This window comes from Anabrus simplex, chromosome 3, assembly GCF_040414725.1.
Source record: "Anabrus simplex isolate iqAnaSimp1 chromosome 3, ASM4041472v1, whole genome shotgun sequence".
Classification (NCBI taxonomy): domain Eukaryota; kingdom Metazoa; phylum Arthropoda; class Insecta; order Orthoptera; family Tettigoniidae; genus Anabrus; species Anabrus simplex.
Genome location: NC_090267.1, coordinates 495,102,177 through 495,119,232, shown reverse-complemented (window position 1 = coordinate 495,119,232; position 17,056 = coordinate 495,102,177). Strand labels below are relative to the sequence as shown.

Genomic DNA, 17,056 nt, shown 5'->3' with positions numbered 1-17,056 from the left:
TCTACAGACACATCGCTTTCGGGTGTGTACACACTTCGGAATATGCTATTCAAGTGGTCCAGAATTGGTGTCAATTTGTAAAGTTTCTTTGGACCACATGTGGCTTCATCGTATGCTTCGTTATCGACAAAGTGTAAGAATTTGTGAAGGAGATGAAAACTTCTTTCAGATAACAGTTCCAAAAATATTGGGGTCTCTAATATCTAATTAAATGAAATAAGTTTCATTATGATAGATCCGTACTGAACTATGATTACAATAGAGTTAAACTAAAGTATTATTAAGTTTAAATTACATAAATGATTAGGACTAGCTGAAACTAGTCCCTAATGATTTATGTAATTTAAACTCTGTATATTTTGTACTGAAAAGGTGGACCTTAGTTTAACTCTATTGTCTCTAATATCTGTCCACGAGAAAAGTAACTCTTGTCAGGTAACTGATGAATGCCTTGCAAGAGAAAGAATACAAGTAAAGTCATAATTTCATCTTTATTTGTGTCAGTCCACTGATTCACTCTCGAATATAGTTTCAAGGTCTGTATGCTTTCTAAAAACTGTTGAGCATATTAGTTCCAGTAATTCAGGAGGGATAAACAATTGGAAATATTCTAGCAGATTATTTGCGTCTTCAATTTGTACATTTAGTCCCGGATGCGCCGTAAATGTAAATCTCGGCCGTTCAGATCCTACCTTCGTCCATACACTGAGCTGAATATCACCGCTAGTGCTACCGTCACGTTCACTTGAGTCGTTTTTACTATTGCACTCGCTATCTCCTGACATTTCAACATTAGTCTCACTATCAGATGATGTATCACTCTCCGAATTGTCAGTGTAACAAATCAAATAGTTCTTTTTCTCGCAGATATTTCCGAGTTCCACTTGTACCTGCCATAATGCACTATCTACCACTCTCAGCAACCTGGTGGCCGGTACCGGCCGGTACTGGCTGGCTGCCAGCTGGGCGCAGAACGAAAGCATTTCGCCCAGTCACGTGGTTTTAGGAGAGTGCTGTTGTAGGCAAAGCTCGAAACTAACATTCATGCACAAAGAAAAGCGATCTCGGATCTTACGATGGAATAAGTCGTCATACCCATCACTGAAAGACAATCACAATGCTATGACGGAATATTCTGTCATGGCCATTTAAGAAGCCATGCGGCTATAACGATTTATTAAGTCATTACAGCTTGAAAGGTTAATGCTTTCCTCCAAACAGTATTGAGAGGAGTGAGCAAGAAGTACATCCATCTATTGTGCAACATTCCTTCGAAGTTTCTTGCAAAAGATTATGTCAAACTCGCTGAAATACTGAAAACACAGGCACAGTTTGGGAGGCAAAACTTTTCAAAGACAGATGAGTTTGATTAGCACTAGAAATAGGAAGCTGTGGAAAACGAACCACACCAATAACAGCCCCGGACAAGTGTTGCAGAGAAAAATATTCATGCTGTTTGTGACCTTAATGAAATAGAGGGTCACATAAGGGTTTCCAAAATGTCATCAGCAACAGGAATAATTTACAACACTACTCATTCCATCATCAGTGATGACCTTGACCATTAAGAAGTGTAGGTGTGTCAAATGGATTCCTCATCTCCTAACCAAACAACAAAAATGTGATGAAACTTGCGTCAATCACAATACCTGTAAATGTGAGCAAGCAAGCATGGGGTATATAAATAATTTTGTGTGGCTATTTCTAGCCGAGTGCAGCCCTTGTAAGGCAGACCCTCCGATGAGGATGGGCGGCATCTGCTATGTGTAGGTAACTGCGTTTTAGTGTGGTGGAGGATAGTGTTATGTGTGGTGTGTGAGTTGCAGGGATGTTGGGGACAGCACAAACACCCAGCCCCCGAGCCACTGGAATTACCCAATGAAGGTTAAAATCCCCGACCCGGCCGGGAATCGAACCTGGGACCCTCTGAACCAAAGGCCAGTACGCTGATCATTCTGCCAACAAGTCGGACAGGGGTGATAAGACAGGAGTAAAGGCCCAAAGGGTGCTTGTCGGTTGGAAGGGTCCTCTGTAACATTTTTTTTGGGATTCTATGGGCAATTTGATAGCTGATTTTCCCCTGAATGGAGAACAGTGAATGCTGCCTACTAGTGTTAACTTTTGAGCAATGCAAAAGCTGACAAACACATCAAACGACATCAGCAACCAATCCGAGGCGTCATTATTCTCCACAATAAACCAATCACTACACCGCAACTTTAACACGTGATAAGCTGGAAGAAATTCACTGAACATCACTAAAACATCCTCCTTACAGCCTAGATTATAAAGGAACTCAAATAGATAAGGAAGGTCTTAATGCATGTGTTTTTGCTGATGAAGTTGCCATTTGGGGAGAAACTGAGAGAGATGTTCAGAGGAGACTGGATCTTTGGAACACCAAGTTAGAATATATATTAACTGTGAGCAAGAGCAAAACAGTGGTAATGAAAGTTAGCAGGACAAATTCACCTTGTAACCTCACCCTCGAGGGAGAGAAGACAATATGTGAATACCTTTAAATATCTGGGGAGTACAATAACGAATGATGGAAGTGCCAAGAACAAAGTTTTGAACAGGGTGCAAAAAGGATCCAACTTCTTCTATCAAGTACGAAACATAGTATGGGACAAGGAAGTTCCTCAGAGGGTTAAACAGACTCTGTTTTCTCCTGCCCATCATGACGTATAGCCTGGAGAGTTGTGTTTTACATAAAAGAGAAGTAAGTCAACTGCAAGCTGTTGAAATTAAGTTCCTTAGATCAAATGTACAAAAAACAAAGAAGGACAGAATTAGGAATGATCAGATACAAAGAGACCTGCAGGTCAGTTTCTAGCTGTTGGCCAGGTCTGCTGTATTCACATGATATAAACGTATAATTAAATATATTCTGTTGAAAGCTAAAACACCACTTACCTCTTCTTTATCCATGAATCCATCTCCATCCTTGTCTCGATACTGAGAGAACTGTTCTCTCTCATTCTTTACCCAGTCTGGTTCTTCCTCCCCTTCACTTCCACGATACATATCCCCAATATATTCACTTAGAGAGATCTTGCCATCTTTATCTTTATCGATGTCTTCCATGGTTTCCAGCACTACTATATCCCGCATGTGGCCTGTTTCTTCAGGGTGTAAAAAAGCGGCAAATTCCTCCTTTGTTAGGGCATCATCACCATCCAAATCAGCAACTCCCCATCGCCGTCGGTCTCGTTTAAGCATATTCTGGTAAGAAAATCCTTCTTCGTTCTTTTCCAGTTCATTTGAATCCATATCTATATAAAGCATATATTAAAAATAATTACTAGCTTAGCCTGCTAATATAGAAGACTGAAACTGAACATGATAGCACTAAATGGAAACTTTTTATTGATTCCTGAGGAATACTGATACTGTATAATGGGAATGAGTATGGTCTATTCCTGTGGCCCATGAACGACATATGCAAGAACATGAAGAATACTAATGGCTAATCTGAGTAATGGAAAGAAACAAGGGGCAAATCAAGTCATTTATAGAAGGATAAGAAAATGAAAAGGAACATACAACTGGATAAACAAAATAAGTCCGAAAAAGGAGCAACACAAAGAGACAGAGACAATCTCCAAGTCATCTTCCCTGTGATGACAGGAATGCTATTAGTGTCAATTGGGTGCATGAAAATGCCCTGCAATTTATGTGAACAGACAGACAAAACAAAAGCATTGGAGTATACCAATTTGGCACTCAAGAGACACTTTGTGCCTGGAACTAAAAATGTCCTGATGAAATAGTCTGAGATTCTGAAAAAGTCTGGCTTCCATACACATCAAACTGGGCTTAATGGAGCAGTTTGTCAGGGTTTTAACACAATAAGAGGCCCATCTGAAGTATCTTTCAATAAAATTTTCCTTTATCAAACAAGAAAATTGAAACTAGAATTTTTGTTGGCCTTTAAAATTCAAAAATTGGTGAAGGACAAAGATTATGAGAAAAAAATGAGAATGGGAGTAAAAAAGAGCAAGTAGATTCCCTTCAGATCTGTTATTGGAATAGATTCGAACCAAACAGTGGAATTTCCACCCCATCACTCATATCCAGCGAAATGGGATTCTGCGCGGCAAACAATGCATTTGATGGATGGTGTGAGGTGTGAAAATTAGAATTATACTGATATACACAGACTCCAATGTGATATGATTTTGTGATAAGGTTAAGAATTACAGTATTATAAAATAAATGGGTATAATCAACCATGAGCTTAAAGATTCTAACCTGTTAGATTTTTCATATGCTTGTGCTTATGTGTGTGTGTTGTTTCTATAATACATGAGAATCCTGTCATGCAGGAAAATATATTTAATAAATTGAATCAATAATTTACACATTTTTAGGGTTCATTATTCACAAGGCAAGTAACTACCATGAAAGAAAAACTGAAAGCTGATTTTGCAGCTAGAGCTGATACACATTTGCCGCCAAACAGCAGAACAAAAGATTGCAACCATCAACGAAGTTGCACGAATGTTAATAATTCTGTTCAATTCTACTCCGCTATTGAAGTATTCTTGACAGAGAATTCTGTCGTTTGGTCCGATTTTACTTCTGGCAGTTGCCGTCTCAACCTCCCATTTAATCACAAAGATGGATGGATCAGAAGATGGCATTCTTTGGAAAGAAAATTGTGATTTTTCAAGAGTCAAGTGGTGAAAGTGATGACTAAAAACAAAAACTAAAAACGAAATTGAGATTATTTTTCAATATGACAGAATTGCTTGTATTAGATTGACTATGTATTATTAGTATTTGTTAAGTTTTTTTTTTTTTTTTTTTTTTACAATATTACTACTAGGTGATGCAAAAGTGTTTTTCATTTCATACCACTTACGAATGGGACTCTCAAGAATAATATTTTTTCTTGAAAATCAAAATAAATTTAGGGAGTCATCTTACCGTATATTTGGGTTCAATATACGGTACTTACTGCCATGGATGCCCATTTATCTTTTGGTATATAGCGTAAATATCTTGTGCTAATAGCTTGTCACATTGACGATCTTATCATTTACATCCACTCCTATACTCCATCACACCCACACACATCCACTGAACCAAAACAGTGTGAGCATTATACACAAGTACAATCTCCTAATCCAGCCATTCTGAAGTCTGGCCTTTTTTGTTGATCTTCCTTGCCTGGCATACTATGTTGAAGTGTTAGAGGGCATTCGACCAGTGCAGGTTATTGTAAATAAAAAAATGTGTGTGAATAAATTAATTCCATCCCCTGATCTAAGGAGTTTGGACAGCCAAAGTAGGGGACTGCCTGTAGGGGTGAAGTACAGTGGGGACTTCGAGGGCCCTGGGATCACTACGGTAGCTGTGAAGGCCCTTCAGGAACTCTGAAAAGTGGTGGCAAAAGGGGCTCTGGTTAAGACGCAGCAGGTCGTTATGCTACTTAGGTTCCAGAACGGGTAAAAAAAAAAAAAGTAAATAAGTAAATGCAATGTAAATATTAATCTTATACCAGTTGTATAGTATCATTTGAAGTAATTCCACATACTGTATATCAGTTGACTATATTTGTAAGTAGTACAGGAGATATTATAAGTAGAATTTTGTAAACAATATAAATTTATTAAGGATGAGCTGTGTGTTTAATAGAAAACATTGTTAGCGTAAATTGTATAATATTGTATTATAGGAAAATATTCTTCTCTTGTTAATTTAATATTTAGTGCTTGACAATAATGTATTTTAGTGTACCATTTGCCACCGAGGTAGACACCTCATTTGCAAATAAAGAGATTTTTATTTGATCTATCTTTGAAGAGATTACAGGGGAAACTTCACAAAACATCTCTTCAAATAAATAAACATACTACTATCGACAACTATCTTATTGAAAATAACACTGTGTAGACAACTTTTATGTGCATAAATTAACCTCTTTGAATATGTACACTGTACAAACAGAAGTTGTAGCCTATAAATCACAATAATCCAGCTTTTCCAGTCACCTGACATGCCTCTGGTCCCGAGAGGGCTGGATAAGCACGACTCCACTACATTCAAATTACAATTTAAGCTCCATTAACTGTTAAACATTTTTGTACAAAGCAGGAAATCAGAATATTGTCTCAAATCCAATAAAATAAAGCTATTATATTTACATACACAAAAAAAAAAAAAAAAAAAAAAAAACACATCAGTACGAGGTGCAACCAAGAATCCCCATCACGATTTTGAAGGCCAATAGAACCAAATGAGCCATGCACATAGACTACTCATTTTAAATTTCTTTTGAACTGGTTTGCAAATAACCTATTCTTTAAATTTAAAATATGCTAGAATACAGATTCCATAGGTTTTAAAAATGATGAAGAAATTTGAACCTTTTATTTTGTAAAAGTTTTTTTTAAATGTAACTGACTCACTAACTGAAGGGTCTATACATCCTCAAAAACCAGACCATGGCTAATGCTGGTCCACTGGTTAATGAATTTCAGTAAAATTGGTTAACCAATTATTAAGTCCTTATAAAGGTGGTATAGAAAGAATAAACTTCATATGTACCGTATATGCTTAGGAAGAGAAAAATCCCAGATGCTGGACAATAAATACAAAACCCAGCAATGAACAAGCACTATAAACACCATCCAAAAATCATACAGTACCATCCATGAATCCATAGACCATCTTCTTGTATTCTTCCCAGCTTATTTTTTCCTTATTCTCTGGATTATGGGCTTTCCACTGTCTCTCTACATCATCTACAATGTAACGCCTCTGGGTGTATTGAATCCAGTTTTTCAACTCTTCTTGAGAAACGAACCCATCAGCATTTTTGTCAATTTTGTCAACAATTAGTCTGGAATCGAAAAATATTTTTATATTACATTACAAAATATTTATTATTTTCTTCCATGCAATTCAATTTACATGTCAAAGCTGCAAGTTTATCCTTGTCCTTTACATTTACCACTGTTTATTCTTCTGAAGGTTCCTATCTTTTTTTTCCATTACTTTTCTATTTCCCATTATTTCTGATGTAGGAATGTTTACTTTGAAATTCCATTCTAATATAATTTATGATTAAGTTACTTCTTTCTCAAAGAAGAAAGCAAGAGTGATCACGGAGTTAATGTACACTTAGGTAAATTTCGACATGTAAAAAAAAATACTTTTCTACTTGAGAAATAACACACAAAAAATAGTATTACCATATTAGAAAAATAGCCAAACTCCTCTACAATGGACACCAATGGAATCGAAAATGTCTGTTAAAGAGAGGTATCCACTCAAGAGAGGTTATGAGAAAATACCATTACCATAAAAACAAATTTTAAATGTATAATGTTATGTATATAACACAAACTCTTTTAAAGTACTCTAAATATAGTACTACATTTGCACAATGCGCTATACTAACATGAGAAAGGTGTAGATGCACTATTGTTCTGATACAGTACATGGAAGAAAAGGAAAACACTGCACTAGAAACCAGTACAGTATATAGCACAGTGAAGAGTATACACCAATACCATATTTAACAATTAAGATCAAAGTATGAGTTTTGAAAGTTCAATTCAATGATGTACATTTAACAATCTTCAGTAAACTCATTAAGACTTTTAAAAATTGTTAATGTATGTTAGTTTTGTTTCGGAATGATATCTATATATATAAAATAAGAGTTTTGTCTGTACATTGCTCAGAATTTGAAAAGAATGGTATTTCTGCATCGGTCATGACCACAGTAACAAGAAAATGCACTTTTTACTTTTCCGTAATTTCTGTCTGTCTGTATGTATGTATGTACACGCATCACGAGAAAACGGCTGAAGGGAATTTAATGAAAATCGGTATGTGAAGTCTGGGGATGAGCCACTATAATCTAGGCTATAAATCATTTTATTCACGCTGAGTGAAATGGTAGTTTAGGGGAAGGCCTAAAATTTAACTTTCAAATATTTATATTATTAGTGGTCCTATCGATAAATATTGCACAACTCAAGTTATACAGAATTAAATTTCAGAACATTTCTATCATACATTGTTACCATACCCGCTATGATAACACAGATATTAATGAATTTGTATTTTTGTTGCTAAGTCCATATCAACCCCGAGCCACGAGAAAATGGGTTAACAGAATTTAATGCAAATCAGTATATAGAGTCGGGGAATAAGATACTACAGTCTAATTTATAAACAATTTTATTCACCCTGGATGAAATTGTAGTTTAGGGGAAGGCGCCTAAAATTTAATTTTTAAGTACCGATTTTATTGGTCCCATCGAAAAGTACTAAATAACAAATGTTATAGAGAATGCAATTTCCGATCATTTGTGTTTTATTCATTTTTAACGTACCGACTATGATAAGAGTGGTATTTCAGAGTCGGAAGAAAACTAAATGTGAAGACCTACAATATCAAAAGCGCACAGCATTGATCAACAATAACATTACACTGACCATTGTTTGTTGTGATGTTCTTTGTTTCTTATGCTGCCGCGTAACTCCAATAGATGGGATTACTGCTGTGTACCGAGTTTAACAGCCTGACTGAATATTGGCGGGAAATAGCTGGGGAGTTAAAAAACTTTCTTCTTTAGAATGACATTGCTCTGGTTCGTACATTTTCTGATACTGCTGGTACATAACACACTGGTTCAGCATAATAGTAGTAGTAGTAGCAGAAGTAGTAGTAGTATGACCTGGTCTAGAATTACAATTTAAGCCTCTTCCAAATTATAAAACCACAATTAACTAAATAACTTAAAATTCAACACTGAAAGAGCCGTTTCTTAAGAAGAGCTTCCTCCTCTTCACTTTTATTAAATTCTACATTCATTTTAGTTCAAATTAGCAGTGAAGAGGGCGTTTCTCCTCTAGCTTGGAGGAAAAATTTGCCTCCAAGTCAGATAGATTTTTCCGCCGCCAGTGTAGTGAATTGAGAATTTCCGACTCATCGGGTACTCCTAGGAAACAGATTAGTAAAAGGGCATAGTTACCCTGGGACTCTCCACTATTCGACCCCCCTCCCCCGAAAAAAAAAAAAAAAAACTAAGTGTGTTCTCGGATCACGGCTGTCTGCAGCCTGGTCATTCCAGCTCTGGAACTTTGGACTGTTAGATCGGCAGCGTAGTACTGTTCGTTAAAAGTGAGAACATAGTTGGTTTTTAATTTGATCGAGTAGGTAGTTCATATGAAAGCATTGCTTTTACTCGTGCCATTCCTACTGATGTCACTGTAAGGACCTATGTTCGTTTCAGTTGGGAAAAACACTAAGACAGTGTTTCTGAGGATTTAAACAGGCAAGTGGAGAGTGAGTGTCTGCCATTATAATGAAATTCCCCAACCTGATTGTGACTGATGGTAGGCAAGTGTGCCTACCATTACAATGAAAATTCCCTAACCCAGTCTTCATGTGAGAAAAGACGTTTGGTGATTTCCCCGTCGTGTGTATAGGGCAACGTTACGAGCTATAAAATTTAATACAGTCTTGCTCACAACGTATACACTACCTAACCTAGAATTCTGTATACAATGTAGAATCCCGTAGCGAAACACGGGTACATCAGCTAGTTTTCACTATGTAGAACTCTTTATGTGAAACTTATACTGTACCTTCTTCGTTTTGGATACAATACATTTTTTCAGTTGGTTAACAATGTCCAGAACCTTAGTGTGAAGATAGATAGATAGATAATGCCTTTATTGGTGGCGAAGTTAGGGCTCAAGGCCCTCTCTTACACTTAACCACTAGACGAGTATACATGTACATAACTTATACAGTACTTACAAATACAAATAAAACAAATAATATTAATAGCAAAAACAATAGTAATAATATTGAAAATGACAACAAAAGAATCCTTAATTTTAAAATACACAAAGTAAAATCCACTGCAATAATCCGTTCATTCATCCCATTCATTCTTTCATTCACTCAACAATTATCCAGCAAGTCAGCAGGATCTACTCAACAAATACTCGCGGCACGCCACTTTAAACTTGCGATGAGAGGGATTGTCCCTAATGTTCGCAGGTAGCAAATTCCATGCCCTGGACGCAGAGATTATAAAGGAGCGGTTGTAAGCAGCAGTGCGGTTTACAGGTATGGTAAGAGAGGAGCCAGATCTCGTATTGTGGTCATGATATGAAGAGAGGTAAGAAAAAGGTGAAGAAAGATAGTTGTGAGTATTAGTAGAAAGTATTTTGTGCAGAAGTGATAACATGTGAAATTCACGGCGCTGGTGCACTCGAAGCCACGACAATTCCTTATAATATGGTGATATGTGAGCATCATATCGCAGATTAAATATATATCTTACGCAGCTACTGAGGCTCCGGTCGAGTTTCTTGTTACTGTCGCAGGTAATTTCAGTCAACACAGTGTCACAATAGTCAAGTATAGGTAGTATAAGAGAGTGAATTAGTTGTACTTTAAGTCGAACCGAGAATGCATTGCAGAATCGCTTCAGAGGATATAAGTATTTGTGTACTTTATTACATGTGCTTATCACCTGTTGAGTCCAATTTAGGGTCTCAGTCATAATAATTCCTAAGTTAGTCACTGAAGTAGAGTAGGGTATGATTTCATTGTTTAAAATAATTGGAGAGATGTCCCGTTGCTTAAGGGAATATAGGTTTTTACTGGTACCAATAATAATAACTTGAGTTTTATTCGGGTTTATTAGTAAACTGTTTTCATTTGCATAGTCACTAAGATGTTTTAGGTCGGTATTTATTTTAGTAATTGCAGTATCAATATCACTCGGTTTTGAATGACAGTAAATTTGTACATCATCTGCGTACACTTGCACTTTGCAGAATTTAAGAGCTTTCGATATATCATTAATTTGGATGATAAATAACAGTGGTCCCAGGACCGACCCCTGAGGGACACCGAGGGTCTTACTTTGCCACCCTGAAGTCATATTTCCCACTGTCACACGTTGCCGGCGATTTTCAAGGTAAGAGGAAAAGAACCGAAGCGACACACTATTAAAATTTAGTTCTCGAAGTTTGTGCAGTAGTAACTGAGGGTTGACAGTGTCAAAGGCACTACTGAGGTCTAATAATGTCAGTACAATCACGTCCCGTTGGTCCATTGCACGTCTAATATCATCTGTCACTCGTAGTAAAGCTGTCGCAGTGCTATGTCCTTTCCTGAAGCCGGATTGGAAGGGATTGAGGAGGGAATGCTTGGTAAGGTATTCAGTAACTTGTGTGTGAACTAGGCGTTCAAGTACCTTGGATAGGGGTGGTAGGATGGATACTGGACGATAATCTGAAGAAGAATCTAACTTGGAGCTCTTCGGGATGGGTCTAATTAGTGCATCTTTCCAAACATCTGGGAACACTCCATTTGTCAGGCAGTAGTTAAATATATGTGTTAGTATTGGCAGAACAGCTCCCAAGATATCTTTAATCAGCGATATAGGAATGTCATCATTACCTGTGGCATTAGATGTAATAAGAGTATATAGCACCTTTAACTTCATTCGAAGTGATATTTCTAAAAGAGAATTGCTCATGCACAGAATGCTGTTGAAACAAGGGTAGTGAACTTTTAGGGAAGGAGGTAGAGGCTATTCTTGGCCGTGCGAAATAATCATTTAAAGCCTCTAGTGATATGCTTGGTACATGTTGTTCTACGGTTTTACCTATACCTAACGTACGTAATTTACTCCATTTTTGTCTCGGGCTGTTAGTGTTCATCAGTTCCTGAAAGTATTTATATTTAGAGTTCCTAATTAGTTGCTTTGTCCTGTTTCTCAGAATCCTGTACCGCTCAAAATCATCTGTGTCATGCGTCAGTTTGTATTGTCTGTACAGTTTGTCACGACTGGCCATAGCAGATCTTATCTCGGCCGTTAGCCACCCGGATGAATGGCGAGTGATTCTTACCTGTTTCTTTGGTGCGTGCTTATCAAATATTTCCACTACCATTGAATTGAATTTGTTTACTTTAGAGTTTATGTTCTGAAAATTACGTATACTGTCCCAAGGCAAGTTATATGCATTGTGGCGCAGTTTATTCCGGTCCATATGTCGTAAGTCTCGTATTGTAATGTAGCGTGGTTTGTACTTAGGTATTCGAGTAGAATAACACACGTACAATTCGTCATGTGAAGAAATGCCAGGAGCAGGGATCTGTCAGTGTTTAATTACTTTCTGAGGTTGATTTGTCACAAGAAGGTCAATTAAGGTATGACTTGTGCGGTCAGAGTAATGAACGTGATTAGTAGCGTTGAGGGGTAGAACAGTCATGTTTGTGGTGAGAAATAAATTCAGTAGGTTATTCGCTTCACTAGTCTGCTTTAAAAGGTCAGTGTTAAAATCACCCATGATTATAATGTCATCATATGCCGAGATAAGATTTGCTAATGCCTCTTCAAAATCATCAGTCTGTTTTATTTTAGGTGGCTTGTATACAATCCCTATTAATATCTTTCTATGGCAGTCTAATTCTACAAACATAAATTCTGGTCATAGTGTAAGTCTTAGGTCAGAAGTGGAAATTATCTTACATTTCAGGTCATTTCTGTAATAAAGTAGAAGCCCACCACCTATTTTGTCAGTGCGGTCATGGCGTAATATTGAGTATCTGTCAAGGTTTGCTGCCGATGACGGCATGTCTGTACGCATCCAGCTTTCACTGATTCCAATAATATGTACATTGTTTACTTCAAAAATAGCCTGTACCTCCTCCATATGAGCTAATAATGACTGGCCATTTAGGTGGCAACAATGTAACGATCGTGGGTGGCTACTGAGCTGCTCTTGCAACACAAGTCCTGTTGAAGGTGGTAGGGACAAAAGAGAAGGGGGTGAGGGCTGAGGAGAGGAATGCAGGTCAATGGTATTACCGTTGTACTGGTCAACGAATATTTGAAACCAAGCAGTAGGACATACAATTAAACAAGAAGTAAAATGAGCTTACCCGAGCAGCTTGGCAAGTAGATCCACTGACTTTCACAAGCACACTTACACACACACACAACACACACAAATAAAAACTAATTAGTATACACATAATTTCTTTCACTAAGTTCACATGTTCAGCCTACTCCCTGCAACATTTTTTAATTGAGCCATCGTGCATATTTGAATTTTACTTCCATCTTCCCGTAAAACACAAATGCGCCCATCTTGAGTCCAGCATTTCTGCATTCCCCATAAATCTCTTGCCTTATTAAGGATGTTTTTTCTCACACTTGTGAGAGACTCAGTTAGCATGAGTCCACTGCCCTTCAAAGCTCGCTTCGCGCGCCACACTCGATCACGATCATGGTATCGAAGGAACTTGATAATGATCGGTCGATTTCCATGTGAGACCACCTCAGCAGACGTTCGATTACGGCGGCCCAGCCTGTGGCAGCGATCCACATCCAGAATTGAAAGTTCTATTGATAGTTTATTTTTTAGTGTCTCTAGCATTTTTATGTAAACGTCCTCGGACGGCTGTTCCGGCACACCATGTAATAAAAGGCAGTTCCGGCGACTGTACTGTTCGGCCTCATCCAAAACGTCATCTTGTTTCTGAAGCCGATTTTCCAGAGCCTTCAACTCCCCTTTAAGTTTAGAGATGTCTTCGTTGGCCTGTTTCTTGAATGCCTGGAACTCGCCGCCAAGCGCTTGGAGCACGTTCGGTGGGTTGGCGGCACTGACTGCTGAGTCTAGGCGATCTTGAAAGTCTTTCATGGAATCTTCAAAAGCCGATATCTTCTTAGCTACTTCCTTCAGAGACATGGTGTTTACTTTTTAAGGAAGAAGGCACTTGAAAATATAACTTAGTTCACACGGATTAGCACTTTCTGCAACTTAACTTTCTATTTACGCAGGGTGTAGCAAGAGCAACTTTACTCGAACATCTCACTTGCCGCCATCTTGCTTACTGGCAGCACATCAATTTCCCTATTCCCTTCAGAGACAGTAGCCAATATTAGCACAACCTTCACTGCCACAATTATCACAAAATTCATTATTACCCTTTTCCTGGACTGACAGAAGAACCATATTTATGTCACTGCTCTTGTACTCTGTCAGAGTAAGAGTTGTGTTGCTTCCATGCTGTCAGAAATATCACAATTTTCACTGCCTACAAGGAAACCTAGCTTTTAGGAAACGGTAACAAAGCTATGACACCATAACATTGTTCCATGCATTTGTTATCCTTGAAATAGCTTGAAAAATAGTTATTTCCTTTATCAATGTTTGAAGGGCTCCTTCATTCCCGTTAACTTCTGATGGGTACAATGAACGTCATCACTAACTGTGGTATTTGTGCTTTATCTTGAAGTTCTGGATCATTCCATTATTATTCTGTGATTAATTAAATGTTTTCTTTTTTCAGGAAATGTCTAGTTTTATTAATCTTGAATTAGTTTTGACAGACGGGAAAACTGCAAAGTAATCTTTAACAATATATATATTTAAATTATATATAATAAAAATGAAGTCCTTGATCCTGTCTGTCTATGAGGGCCAATATCAACAAACATTGGAAATATTCATCTATGATCAGAGGAAGCCGAACAGTAATGCATTTCAGTGAAGCAAGTCGAAGAAACAATGGCCATTTGTGTGCATTTTTTTAAAGCTTATGCTGGCTAAACTGTTACCAAACACATCTATACTATAAGGGAAAGAATTGTTCAATATAAAATGTTCTACAAAAAAGTCCGCTACAGCATATATCTATCTTTAACACACAGACCACTACAGTAAAGTGAAGCAAGTCGAAGAAAAAACTATTGCCCGTGCACTTTTTTAGCTTACGCTGGCTAAACCATTAAAGATACATATATACTATGAGGGTAGGAATTGTTCAGCATAACAAGTTCTACAAAAAAATTCTGCTACAGCATAAATCCATCTGTAACACACAGCCCACTATAATTGGTTTTTATGGTACAGTTTGCAGTAAAAATACATCAAATTTTAAAACAACTTTTTTAATTAATCAGATATTCCTTATCAATATAATTTGTTTATTCCCCTTAGACAGCTGATGTAGATTAAAATATCAGTTACAGACTGCAACTTTCATCTATAATTTTGAAGATATCGCCACTTTCATTTTTTCGCGCAATATCTTTTTTGAAATATAGAAATGTAAATGACCAGCTTCAGAGTGAGTGAGACAATTGCAAACCACGGGGAGAATGTCTCACACAAGCTATCTAATGGCTTTGGCCAGCAGCCAACACTAACAATCCAGTTAAGACTTCAGAGAAGTGTGGCTGTGTTGGGAGTTTCGCTACTGATTTGATTCACCTGGCTTTTCTGAACATTTCGTTCTGCAGTCTCTTTGGAGTTTAAGTGGTAATTTGATGTACCTTGGATTTTCTTAAGTCAGTCTATGAACATTCATTTTGTAGGTTATGCAGTCGAGTTGAGATTGGGGGAGGGGAGATGTGTTTAGGGTTTCATTAACTGCATGCATCTTGCCTTTTTTTTAAATTATGTCTGTGAACTTTTCACTGAACATGCTACAATACAATATACAGTTTTTTAGTGATTCTCAGTTATCTATATAAAGCTATGAAAACCCATCATGATGAGACAGAAAGCGAATATAGGTCATAGTACATTGCATTTGATAACAGTGCAATTAACACGTAGCAATGAAATTGACCAACAGAGAGATTCTCGATAGTCACAGGACGGAGAAAGAATTACTTCAAAAAGACAAAGGGACTCATCTCTTGATCATAATAACCATTTATCTTTAGATTGCAACAGACATAATTCAAAGAGAAATGCAGAATCATCTGCTGACCGAAATAACTGTCTTGCAGATGATAGAAACAGACATTATTCATGGAGAGAAAGAGTCCTCTGTTGAGCAAAACAATCACCAATATCCTGACAGAATGAGACAGCTTCGTCTGAGAGAGGAAAGAAAGGTTTTTAGTCAGTGGTCCAATAATGAGTATTCCACTATGGATTATGATTCGTCCATAAATTATAAAAATTATGCTTAAGTTTCTTAAGATACAATGTCTGTTGTCTGCCAATACTGTTCAGCTCTCAAATGGAATACTATTTCAACTAGCTGTGACACAGGAGAAATGGTATTAATACCAAGAAACCCTGATTCCTTCAGATTCAGCTTTTGATTTCAATCAAGTCCAATTCCCAGTAAGAGTCCGCTTTGGTATCAAAAAGCGCAGGATCAAACACTAAAGGTGGCTGGAATTGATCTCAGTGGAGAATGTTTTTCTCATGGACAGCTTTACGTGGCCCTTTCGTGTGTTACATCAAAACTAAATCATCTTGTGTTCACTACTGGAGGAAAAATTACTAATGTCATATACAATGATATCTTGTAAGTCCTTGGTTAAAAGAAGTTTATTCATAACTGCTTCCTTGCAAAGTTGGGGTGGGCAGCTAGTTATGAATAATTCCCTTAGAATATTTTTTTCTTTACCCCTGTCAATGATATCCTCTTAAATTTAAAAGCTAATTTATCTTAGATACATAATAATTAATTGTAAGAATGAGTTTAAAATTAAACAGGTGTCCGACAAGGAGACAGGATGTCACCACTCCTGTTCAATGTTATACTCGAAAAAGTGGTCAGAGAGTAGAGGAAGAGATTGACAGAATTAGGGGTGCAAAATGGAATAATACTGGGGAGATTTGGAATCAAAATTGACTGTCTAGCGTTCGCAGATGATATGGCAATTCTGGCAGAAGACGCAGAAACTGCTAAGGTACAGATTAAAACGCTTCAAGAGATTGCTGTAAAGACAGGACTTCAGATATCGTTTGAAAAAACAGAACTAATGATTCAGAACAAAAATGACCCGACAAAGACTATTGTCATTAAGTATGGAATAGTAAAATGTCTATAACAAAAAATCAATCTCAATCACTGCAAAACTCAGACATTAAAACACTGTGACAAAGACAGAAAGTTTGTATGCAATCGAATGCACTCCACTGAAGAGGAAAGGATTACTAGAGAACATGAGAAAAAAAAAGAGGAAAAATCATGAGGAAGATCCTAGGGCCTAGGAAAGTGGGACAAGAATTTAGACTGCGACAAAATAAGGAA

General features: G+C 37.2%; 1 protein-coding gene across 2 annotated transcripts in view; it reads right to left on the bottom strand.

Annotated features, from left to right (window-relative positions):
* Nucleotides 1-17,056, bottom strand: part of scf (Calumenin scf) — a 74,785-nt gene that overhangs the window by 17,002 nt on the left and 40,727 nt on the right. For both annotated transcript variants that reach the window (XM_067143656.2, XM_067143657.2), the window contains exons 4-5: nucleotides 6,657-6,850; nucleotides 2,917-3,275 (exon numbers count right to left, since the gene is read on the bottom strand). In XM_067143656.2, coding sequence (XP_066999757.2) covers nucleotides 2,917-3,275; nucleotides 6,657-6,850 — 553 coding nt within the window. The remainder of the gene's footprint in view (nucleotides 1-2,916; nucleotides 3,276-6,656; nucleotides 6,851-17,056) is intronic.